Genomic DNA, 12,155 nt, shown 5'->3' on the forward strand with positions numbered 1-12,155 from the left:
GATATTCTTGGTCCTCAAGAGGTTGGAATTTCAGTTTTCAGTGCTAGAAGCTAAGAATAATCTCTGCTGTTCCTCCGAGAAGTGTGCAACTCTAAGATTTATCAATTTTTATAGCATCATAGTAATTTCACTTCTCATAACATCAGAATAAATCCAAACCTGTTGCATGGAGAACAGGTTAGAAGAACAAGTTAAAGAAACATGGTGATCAGCATGCTTTGCAGGATTAGAGTTTAATCTTAATTTTAACAGCATTAAAATTGTAAGCAGTTTGTTCAATAGGAGCAGTTGGTCTTCATGAATGATTATAAAGACCAGCTGCAGGTTATGATGCAACTGGCAGGTTAGTAGAGGCAGGAATATGAATTGCACCCAGAAGCAAAGATCTGAATTTGGGATATTTGCTTAGATTCTCCTATGACAGCATGTATCTCTAAATCATCCAGGCCCAATAGTTAACCTTAGCAAGCATGTCAGATAAATGTTTTTATTTCATTTTATTTTCAGAGACATTTTTGTAAATAATATAATGTCAAGGTAGTCTGCCCTTTATTACCTAAGTTTGATAATGACCCATAGCAATATACCCTGATATAAAGTTTCTGACCCCTGATATGTGAATATTTACGCTAATGGAATTTTGTATTTTATTTACGTTGAAAGAGTAGTAGAGTTAGTTAAAGAAAGCACTGTTAATGCTTGGTGTCTCTACACCTTCTCTGTCAAAGGGAGAGGTTTATGCTAATACATTAACTGAGAGCGACAAAATTCCAGCTCTAACAGTTGAACAGCTTGGTGCTTCTTGGGGATTAATTTTTTAAAATAAGACTTTTATTAAATTAAACATTTCAGAAAAATGTAAAACACAAAAAAGCAAAGGAAAGGGATTTTTTTTTAAAAAAAGATAAAAGGGACAAGGAGAGTGCAGACATAAAGAGAGAAAAAAGCTATGGGAAAATATGACTTCTGAATTTCTTCAGTACAGATTAAAAACCTTAGAATGAGCATTAACAAATAGTATTTCTATCAGCATAAACGTGTTTGTCATTAAAACTTAAGAGTAAAATTTTATTTCTTTCAGATTCAAGCAAAAAACCCAAAAGTGGGTTCCAAGTAGAAACAAGCTAAACATTTTTTTCTTTAATTAAAACAGCCAATTGTGCCACTTCTGCCAACTTCATTAATTTCATCATCTGTTCTTCCATTTTGGGTATATGTGAGTCCTTCCATCTCTGCTCACAGAGAAGCCTTGCTGATGCTACCAGATAAAATAATAAAGTTCCAAGTATTCCCCCCCCCCCCTATTTTTATCTATCAAACCTAAAAGAACAGCCTCTGGCTTCAGTTGTACATTCAATAATTCTCTAAGTTAAAATACATATCTGATTTCAATAAGTCTTAATTTTTTTACATGTCCAACATGCTTTCAAATTGTTTACATTTCCAGCATAGATTTGGCATTCTCTCATATCTCTTTGACAATTTGTCAGATATTAAATACCTACAGTACATACTCGTATAAAAATTCTCTTTCAAATTATAATTCATTGTAAATTTTAGTCTTTTACTCCATATATGCTCCCATTCCCCAAGTATTTCTTGGAGATCAATCATCATTTGGAAGAATAAATGGTTCTTGATGCTTTACAGTCATTTATTTCAGCCAGGCTCTTAATTTCAATGTTAGAATATACAGATGAGATAATAAGAGTAATTCTTACGAATGGTGTTTGCAATCACATTTTAAATGGTTTTATGGTTGAACTTGTGTTTGCCTGATGTTTTCATCACAATTTTCAGCTCTTCAGATGCTCTTTTGCCAAGATAAATATAAAAAGTAATTGTATGATGTACATAATTCCTATAATAACATCAGCAGATACCAAGTTTGAATTGCATTCTCTATGCAGAACCTCAATTTTAGTCAAATGGAAACATTTCTACCAATGCATCAATGGAGAGACAACACTAAACAAGTCAACACTTGACAAAGAAGAAGTGCAGTATTGGGGCAGCTATGGGACAGCCCAAAGAAATACAACAAGAATGCAACTTGCATAAAGGAGGTGGGTAAGAATTAAAAAAGAAGTGAAATGAAAAAAAAATGTCATGACAGCAGAAATGGTAAGAAAAAGCAAGATCAAGATTTGGTCCGTATCAGATGAAGATGAACAGATTGGTTTTTGGTTGAAACATCTGACTGCTCTACACACTCACTCATTACCATTGCCAAGCAGTTTAATAACATATTGCAAGGAAGTGAAATTGAAGTTCACCTACCATCTGGCAAAACTTACCTGATTATGAAAGATCCAACCATATAGCAGCACCAGCAACTATAGGCCACGTATCTGCTCACCAACAATTTTCAGTTTGCTAACTGATTTGATAACTGATGCAGTTCAACAGCCATCTAGTTGAAAACAAACTCTTTCCTCTTGAGCAAAAAAGAAACTGCTGAAACAGCAGACGAACAAAAGATCAACTCCTAATTGACAAGGTGATTTTTGGAAAACTTCAAGGGAAGGAAGACCAACATGAAAGTAGCTTCAATTGATTATAAGGAGTCATTCCCTGCCACATGATTGGATAATCAAGAGCCTAGGAATAGTGACATCAGAAGCTTTGCACAAAGATCAATGGCACAATAAAAGACACCATTCAATGATAAACTGGTAGTCTATCAAGAGATGACTCTTTCAAGAACGTTCACTATCACTACTACTATTTGTCATTGCACTGATTCCTCAGTCAGCAATACTGAGTCAGGCCATGGCTGTCAAACATCAAAAGCATCTGTCAGGTTATCCCATCTCTTTTACATAGACAATCTGAATTGATATGGAAAAACACCATCTGAAATAGAATTGCTGCTTAACATTGTTGGTATGTGCTGCAGTGGTGGGTTGCAGGCGGTACGCCCCGATACCGGCGTACCGGAGCTTGCCCGGAGCACTGGGTACCATCCCGGTATGGAGCTCTGGAGGGCCCACCCACTTGCTCAGGCTCCTTACTTGTCTATAAAGTCTTCGGTGCTTCCGCGCGCACACACAGCGCATACAGCGCCTGCGCGACACTCTGTCGAGCAGCTGGACCATCGCAGAGGCTTGCGGAGGCCTCGCTGGATGGTAAGATGCATGCGGGTGCTGCGCGTGGTTGCACGTCACCGTGCATTCATGTGAAGGACTCTGGGCCCTGGAACCCACCACTGATGTGCTGCCAAGATATTGCAGTGGAGTTTGGACAAACATGCCACCCTCATCATCAACACAGGAAAACTAGTAAAAACTGAAGGAATCAAAATGCCTTATGGAAATGACATCTGGGTGAGCATGGATGAAGACCATCACTACAAATAGCTGGGCATTCTTCAAGCTGACAACATCAAGCACACTGAAGTCAAGGTTAGAAATGAAGACATCATGAGTCGAAAGAAGATCTTAAAAGTCCAGGAAATACTATCAAGGAATTAACACCTGGACAAAGCAGCCAAAGCAGATGACATCAAGACCTGGCTATGGTAAACAGAAGAATTGAAGAAAGAGACATTCGGGTTGATTTTGGCTGCATAAGGCCAAATCTTAAGAACAAAGAAAGCCATAAACTTCCTTTTGTTTTAACTATTCTTAGGCTGTACAACTTGTGTTTTAAGTCACTTTCTTGATGCATGACCCACTTTCTCTTGAACTTATGCCATCCAAATTTTTGAGCCACAACTTTCTATAAATATATATGGCATATTATGTACACATGAAGTTCTTTTAATTAAGATGTCTTTTGAAGTGTGGTGACAAAAGAGAAAATTAGGTAAAATAATTGGATGTATATAAATAACGTATACATAGATGCCTCAATACTTAATAAATAAGTGTGATTAATTAGCCAATAGAGAACGTTGGCAGGTCATATTTTTACTACAAGAATTGGTAGGAAGTTAAGCAGATAACAACATAATTAGCAATAAAATTAAGAGATTTTGACACCAGCTTCTGGGACAATCAGAAGCATCCTAGTAAACATTCAGAAATGCTCTAGAGCAAAATGAAGAAAAAAAGGATGTTAATGTTTAGATGGATACTCCCTGCTGATGGATTGTTATGATTTGTTTTACTTTTAGATTTGTTTGCATGGGGATTTTTGGTTTGTTTGTTTCAAGCTGTCTTTATTGATATTAGGTTTATTGTTTAAAATACTTAGGGATTTTGTTACATTATGTTTCACTATTAGTTTCAATAAGTAAAATAAACATATTGATCTTTCTCCTGGGCAAATGCAACTAGTCCTTGACATACAACCAATCATTTAGCGACAGTTTGAAGTTACACTGAAAAAAGTGACTTATGACTGGTTTTCATACACATGACTGTTGCAACATCCCCACGGTCATGTGACCAAAATTTGGGCATTGACAACTGGCATGATTTGCATTTATGACAGTTGCACTGTGCTGGGGATATGTGATTATCATTTGTTACCTTCCCAGCTGCCTTCCGACAAGGAAAGCCAGATTCACTTAACAACTGGAGTGTTTTGCTTAACAATTGTGGCCAAAAAGTTTTAAAATCTGTCTTGCTTAGAAACCAAAATGTTGAGCTCCATTGTGGTCGTAAGTCGAGGACTACCTGTAGCACAAAGCTTTAAAAAAATGAATTTTACAGTTGACACTATCTCAGTTACCTGTGAACAAAGATGTCTTCTGATGTTAGGGTTCAATAGTACAGCAATATCTGGCTTTAAGTATAGCATAATTATAATAAAAGAAGAGAACAGAACAGATAGGAAAGTTCAAGGCAAGTGAAGGAAATACTTGAGCATGATATTTTTATAGTTAGCAACTCTTTGGCTAGCCTTCTAAACTGAATTTAGGAGAGACTAATAACATTAGTTATTCTTATCCAAAGTTACTGCAGTAGCCTGCCTTTGCAAAAACACAGAATTACTACATTTAAAAAAAAATGCTATTTAATCCACTAAGATATAGTTCCGAGTTAATATTGCACGTCTAATCAGAAATATCCAGCTATTAATTGATTGGCCAAAAAACGATCTTGTCAAAGTTGATGTGTTCTTCTATAAGTGCATTTTTTTTCCTACTGGCAGCATGTAAAATTAATAAGGGTGCTTTATAGAATAGTCAAAGAAAGGGAATCAAAGGGCTATAAGAGTTCATCTAGTCTAAAACCTGCCTAGTAATAGGATTCTATTACTATTCAGCTGTTGTTAAAATGCTTTATAGAATAGTCAAAGAAAGGGAATCAAAGGGCTATAAGAGTTCATCTAGTCCAGTGATGGTGAACCTATGGCACGCGAGGCGCTGCCCTGTCAGCTGGCCAGCGCACTTGCGCATGCTGGCCAGCTGAGTTCACCTTTTTAAAAGCTATTTTTCGCCTTCCCCAGGCGCCAGAGGCTTTATAGGAGCCTGGGGAGGGCGAAAAGTGACTTCCGGGTTGCTTGGAGGGTCGTTTTAAGCGTTCCGAAGGCTTCAGGGATCGTCCGGAGGCTTCCCTGACGCCTTCAGAGCACTTAAAACGACCCTCCGAGAAAACCGGAAGTGACTTCTGGGTTGCTCGGAGGGTCGTTTTAAGCGTTCCGGAGGCTTCGGGGACCGTCCAGAGGCTTCCCTGATGCCTTCGGAGCACTTAAAACGACCCTCCGAGCAAGCCGGAAGTGACTTCCGGGTTGCTTGGAGGGTTGTTTTAAGCATTCCAAAGGCTTCAGGGACCGTCCGGAGGCTTCCCTGATGCCTCCGGAACTTAAAATGACCCTCCGGGTTGCTTGGAGGGTCGTTTTAAGCGTTCCGAAGGCTTCAGGGACCGTCCGGAGGCTTCCCTGACGCCTTCGGAGCACTTAAAACGACCCTCCGAGCAAGCCCGAAGTGACTTCCGGGTTGCTCGGAGGGTCATTTTAAGCGTTCCGAAGGCTAAAGGGACCGTCCGGAGGCTTCCCTGACGCCTTTGGAGCGCTTAAAACGGCCCTCCGAACAACCCGGAAGTCACTTATAAAGCCTCTGGAGGCTGGGGAGGGTGAAAAAGCATGTAAAATGGGGGTGTGTGTTGCGCGTTGTGCGCGCATGCACACTGGGGGGTCGCGCATTGCATTATGGGTGCGGCACGCCCGCACACGACCCCCCTGCGCTCCCCCCACTTGTGGCACGCGAGCCAAAAAAGGTTCGCCATCGCTGATCTAGTCTAAAACCTGCCTAGTAATAGGATGCTATTACTATTCAGCTGTTGTTAAAATGCTTCAAATAGAATCCACAAATTCCTGAAACACTTGGTTTCAATGTTCTTCTTACCAATATGATTCCTCCCCCCCGATGTACAGTTGATAATTATAATTTAAACCTATTTAATTTTGCAACTTTCTGGAATATTCTGAACAATTATGCTCTACCTTCTATAGCAGCAGCCTTTTGGACACCAGGGACCGGTTCCAAGGACAGAGATTCTTCTGTGGACCACACAGTGGGTGTGGTTTTGTGTGTTCCCTGCATCCCACAAGTGGGATTTTGCTTGTTTGCACAGCCTGGTTTCTGGCATACCGTGGGCCAGTGCTAGTCTATGGAATGAGGGTTGGGGATCTCTGTTCTGTAGGATTAAGTGGACATGGGATAAATTAAATTAAAGGAATACTGAAAGAAATATTGTAAAGCTTGTTAATGGAAATGATAGCAATATGTCAAAGAATGGAATTGAAGCAAATGCTATAGAGGTTAGTGTCCAAGGGAAAACGATAATGGAAAGGATGTTATTCTCTTACAATACTAAAAAATGGTAAAGTGGATGTAAATGTTATAACTAGAAATGTACTAAAATGTACTTCGCAATTTTATTATAGAATATTTATATGCCTTGTTTATGATGTCTGTTAAGACTGGTGAGAAAAATGTAATTATTTTTAGAGTATATAAAGGAAAAATAGCAAGAATGAATGCAAAGATTACAGGGGAATCGGCTGGTTAAATTAATGGTTAAGTATGTGAGTAAGTGTGAGTTGAATACAAAAATGATTAATTTATGGTTTGGTCACATAGAATAAATGAGGATTGAATTACCGAAAAAATGTATAAAATAAGAATCAATGGGTCAAGAGGAAGACTAAGAAAGTCAGGACTGAGAGGTGAGAATGAAATCCCCAGAGAGATTAGAAATTTAAAGAGTGAAAATCAGTGTATGGAATGGTATGTGGACGTAGCAGAACAAGAATATTTTCAAGGGGGAAAAAAATGGTGTGGAGAGCTGAAGTAGATGAAACGGCTGTAAACTAGATTCAGCTATGTTTTCACACCTCATGCTTTTTGGTCTGTTTGTTTTATTACTCCATTAATCTTTGAATGTAATTTATCCCAAAGGGGAATAGTTTAATGGGTATGTATGTATGCATGCATTGTTTTGCTTTGCTTCCCTCACTGTGAAATGTTACTGTGATAGAAGCAGAGGTAGGTTCCTACTGGCTTGGCTCGGTTTGACCGAGTAGGTAGTAACTCGGCCTGTCATGACCCTGAACCAGTTCTCTTGGTGGCACCTATCTTGTTTTTTTTTAGTACTGCGCATGCAAGCATAGCACACATCAAGTGCATGTGCGCAGCGCATCCCTGAGCAAGCCGATAGTAGCAGCAGCCGGGACCCACCCCTGGATAGGAGGAGAGGCAAGAATGGGAGTTGGGCACTGGAAGCCTTCTTTTTTGGAGTTCTCCATTGGCTGAAGGGAGTGGAAATTCAACAAAGCCTTGGTGTTACCTTTGTACTACTTTTTTTAGTAGGGCTTATGATAAATGGATGAATGCTGTGTTCTGATGGTTGTCCTTGTAGCATGGGAACACTTCTCTTCACCTTCCCACAAAAAAATAATAATTGATGACTGTCTCTATAATCTACTAGAAAATATGAAATTATCTTCATGTAATCAGGCTGGTTTAGTATGTTTACTGTATATCATGCTAAATTTGTTTTGCTAAATCTTAGGTATTTTGTGCTTTATAATGCTGTGTATACTTCCCTTGTATTGTTAGTTTATTGTTCTGTGTGGTATGTGAATTGAAACAAATTGTTATTTGGTAACCAGGTTGAGGATTTGATGCACCTGTTGCATTACTTTAAAGATTAAATAATTCTTTTTCTGCTGCTAGAATTTCATTCTGAAAACTAAAAACCTTTATCAGAAAACTAAAATGAGAACTTTTAATTGTGTCCTGGAGTCTAGGTGACATATAGGTATTAAAATTATTTATCAGTTGTAATGCTCTCAATATTAATATCCTTGAAGATATAGATTTGAAAGCGAGGTATGGAATACTTTTACCATCATTCTAGGGAAAAAATGCCTGTAGAAGATTGTAACAATTTCTTTATGGTGTTTATATTTTCTGTGTGTTGACATAAACAAGGGACTAAATTAAAGAGATCTGATATGAAATGTAGTTACAGTAACAGCATGCCATTTTAACTGAAATAATGCATGGTGCTCTAGTGATTTATTGATTCAGCAAAATACAACATATAGTCAGTATCAGCAATGTTCATCTGGGTGACAGTTAACCCTCAAGAGCTTATTTCTTTCTGGAAATGTGGCTATCAAGTAATAGCTTAAATGGAAATTAAAATGATTGCCTTAAAAACATTGGAGAGTGGGGGGAAATTTGAGATCCATTTATATGGTGGCCAGAGCTTGGATTTGCAGGCAGTGCAGAAGTAAGACAAGCTTTTGGTGCTTTTATTTATTTTTTAACAAATTTAGAAATCCGTTAAATAATATTTTAAACTGCATTTTAATATCACGGTGTTATATGACATCTTTTCTTTTTACTGGATTCGTTTATTTATAAATAATTTTCAAAGATATGGAAGGCGTTGTTTGTTCTGTTCTTTGCTTTAAATAAAGAAAATTGCATTCTATTCACCATGCAGCATTTGACAGCTGAAATCTGGTATGTTTTAATGCAGCACAAAATTCCTGAAAAATATGTTCCATCTTATTGTAGGGCTCATTTGGAGGCAAGCGCAGAGAAATGGAGTAAATTACTGGTATCATTGGAGGAACTTATCAAGTGGCTAAATCTGAAAGATGACGAATTAAAGAAGCAGATGCCTGTTGGTGGAGATGTTCCAACTTTACAGCAACAACATGACCATTGTAAAGTAAGTTGCTTAATTTGACACTATTATTTCATCGTGAGCATGTTTCAGTAAGTCTTTGCTTCATTTAAGCAAGAAGTAAAAGATAGAATTGCCCTCCAATTAATATGTTGGATACCTGGCTCCAAACCATTGAGTCCTTTCCATAACCAGCAACACAGAAAAAGAAAAATAACTTTGTTTTGGAGGGTTCTGTTCTGTTCTGTGAATATAGTAATGTTCCTGAAGAAATAAGTAACTGCTGATCTTAGATATAGCTATATGAATCATTAACTTAGGAGGCCATGGGTACATTGGCCAACCAGGTCCAGAAGCCAGATACAAAAAGTTAAGTAATAAAGAAATGAAAAATAATCATGGCTTTTGGTGGATAGACAAATATGTTCAAAGTTGCCAGTGTTTTTTAAAGCAGAACATGTTTGATACATTATTTTAATGCTTCGTTTCAAGAAAGCATCTCTGGGCTCATGGAATATGTATTTTTTTTAATATATATATAGATGCACAGTCATTCAACTTCTGTGTGTTTTAAAGGAAAACATGAATTGAACCTTAGAGAGAATTAGAGAACGTAATATATTTAACATTAAGTTTAAAGAATTTAAAGAAACATCAAAAATGTAGCACTCATATTTTTTATCATCCAGTATTGGTACTTTAGAATATGTGGTGTCAAAGTAAACCGAGTATTTCTATTTGTACTGAAACTGTAAAATTTATGGGGTGGGATAAAGCCTTTTTAATCATGATTCCTTAGTTTTAAATTCTTTCAACAAGGAGGCATTTGATTCTGATATCATTTAAATATCAGGCACATGTTTTAACTACTCATTTAAACTCTTCAGAATAACACTATTCACTTAAGTGTTCCATAAACTGTTTCTATATTTCTAGGTTTTAAAGTGATTTCCTTCCTTCCTTCCTTCCTTCCTTCCTTCCTTCCTTCCTTCCTTCCTTCCTTCCTTCCTTCCTTCCTTCCTTCCTTCCTTCCTCCCTCCCTCCCTCCCTCCCTCCCTCCCTCCCTCCCTTCTCTCCATCTACATACATGACTTAGTCAAAATGGTATCACATGACATATCGCGACTTCCACCCTTCTCTAAAATAGGCAAGAGCGTGGCCAGCACGTGACCCATCCGGCCTGCGAGCCGTGAGTTTGACACCCCTGCTCTAGACAGCTTGTATTAAACTAGATAAACTACCACTCTAAAAATACATAGCAGCTGAGCATTGCAAGATTGGTTTGAACCTCCAATCTACTCTCCTACTTGCACTAGTTTCTATACTGACTTCAAGCCTGTATAACTGAGAACCAAGTATGCATTTAAGTTCAAGTTTTCAAGTTCAGGTTTATTTGATTTATAGACCGCCCCCTCTCCCCGAAGGGACTCGGGGCAGTGTACAGGAACCACATTAAAAAACCATATACATAATAAATACCCTTAAAACCAGATTAAACCTAAAGCCCTATACAAATTGTTAAAAATTAAAACATGCCTAAAACCAACCCATCGAATTTAAAAATACAGACCTGGGGTGGGAAGCTGGAATTAGGCCAGGCCGGCTAAATTGAACAGGTGGGTTTTTAGCTTCGTGCTGAAGGAGCGGAGATCTGTTGTTGTTCTGATATCAGGGGGAAGGTCATTCCAGAGGGTCGGGCCCATCACAGAGAAGGCCCTTCCCCTGGGCGTCGCCCGCTGGCACAGCCTAGTGGACGGCACCCGGAGAAGTCCCTCTCTGTGTGAGCGGATTGGCCGAAGGGATGCATGGGGCAGGATGCGATCCCGCAAATACCTAGGTCCTGTGCCATGGAGCGCTTTAAAGATGATAATCAGCACCTTGAAACGCACCCCAAAAGCCACAGGTAGCCAGTGCAGCCCGCGCAGGAGAGGTGTTACATGGGAGTACCTAGCGGCTCCCAAAACTGCCCGCGCGGCCGCATTCTGGACCAACTGGAGCCTTCGAGTGCATCTCAAGGGGAGCCCCATGTAGAGAGCGTTACAGTAGTCCAGCCTTGAACCCTTTGTTGTGGTTCAAGTTACCGTCCAATCATGTTTTCTCCAAATGAGCAAAATGTATTATGGGAACTACATCCAAACAGTAGAAGTAAGTAAGTAAATAAACAAACAAATTACTTATGAAATACATTTATAAACATTTGGATGACGACGATGACGATGACATGAAAACGTTTGCTGTTGTGCCTGTCTAATATTTATAGCCTGGAATAGATCTCACTGAATGGAGATCATTCCAAAGTTGGTGTGGATTCTACCTCCTATGAGGACTCTTGAGTGATATTACCAAATATATTTCTTCATTACAATTTAATGGTCTCCATTTGCCTTTACCTTTGCATTTGCCTTTCCACATAAGTTCAAAACTTATAAAAACACTTTTATCATTATTTTAACAGCTTGCACTTTGGTAAGTACTGTTACTCTTAGCTTTGCCAGAAAATAAATCCACTATTTTGACACAATTTTTCACGGAAAAGTACTGGATCTAATTTGGTGCTGCAAAAAAGCTCCTCCACCTCCATCTGCCGCCTGCCCCACCCCTGTTTTTATTGTCCTGTTACTTTCTTTCTTCATAGGCCTAAACCGCTACTAATTTGAAGTGAAGGAAGTTTGATTACAGTGTGGAGGAAGAAATCTGTTTTTAAAAAAATATCACACTTCTTTTTAATTAAGTGAGATGAAGAACGCAGGGACTCTAATAAGAGATCTGCTTTCCCACCGTCTTTTTTTAATAAGCTCTCTTTATGAAAAAAAGCTTTGCATAAATGATTGAACAGAACTGAGTTTTATTTCCTTAAATAAAGTATTTTAAGTAATTTCTCCAACATTAATCTTATTTTTCTTTCAAAATAGCCATGGGTCTGCTTTACTCCCCAAAAAGGACAAATTGATAATCATATAATGTTATTTATTTTATAAATTTACAGCCAGAGACTATATTAAGAGCCACGGTGGTGCAGTGGTTACAATGCACTACTGCAAGGTATTTCTGCTGACTGCCAGC

At 38.4% G+C, this 12,155-nt stretch overlaps 1 protein-coding gene across 4 annotated transcripts in view; it reads left to right on the forward strand.

Moving 5' to 3' along the window:
• Positions 1–12,155, forward strand: part of UTRN (utrophin) — a 389,350-nt gene that overhangs the window by 258,485 nt on the left and 118,710 nt on the right. For all 4 annotated transcript variants that reach the window (XM_081943506.1, XM_081943504.1, XM_081943503.1 and 1 more), the window contains one exon: positions 8,981–9,137. In XM_081943506.1, coding sequence (XP_081799632.1) covers positions 8,981–9,137 — 157 coding nt within the window. The remainder of the gene's footprint in view (positions 1–8,980; positions 9,138–12,155) is intronic.

Source organism: Natrix helvetica (assembly GCF_964273705.1).
Source record: "Natrix helvetica genome assembly, chromosome: 2".
Lineage (NCBI taxonomy): Eukaryota > Metazoa > Chordata > Lepidosauria > Squamata > Natricidae > Natrix > Natrix helvetica.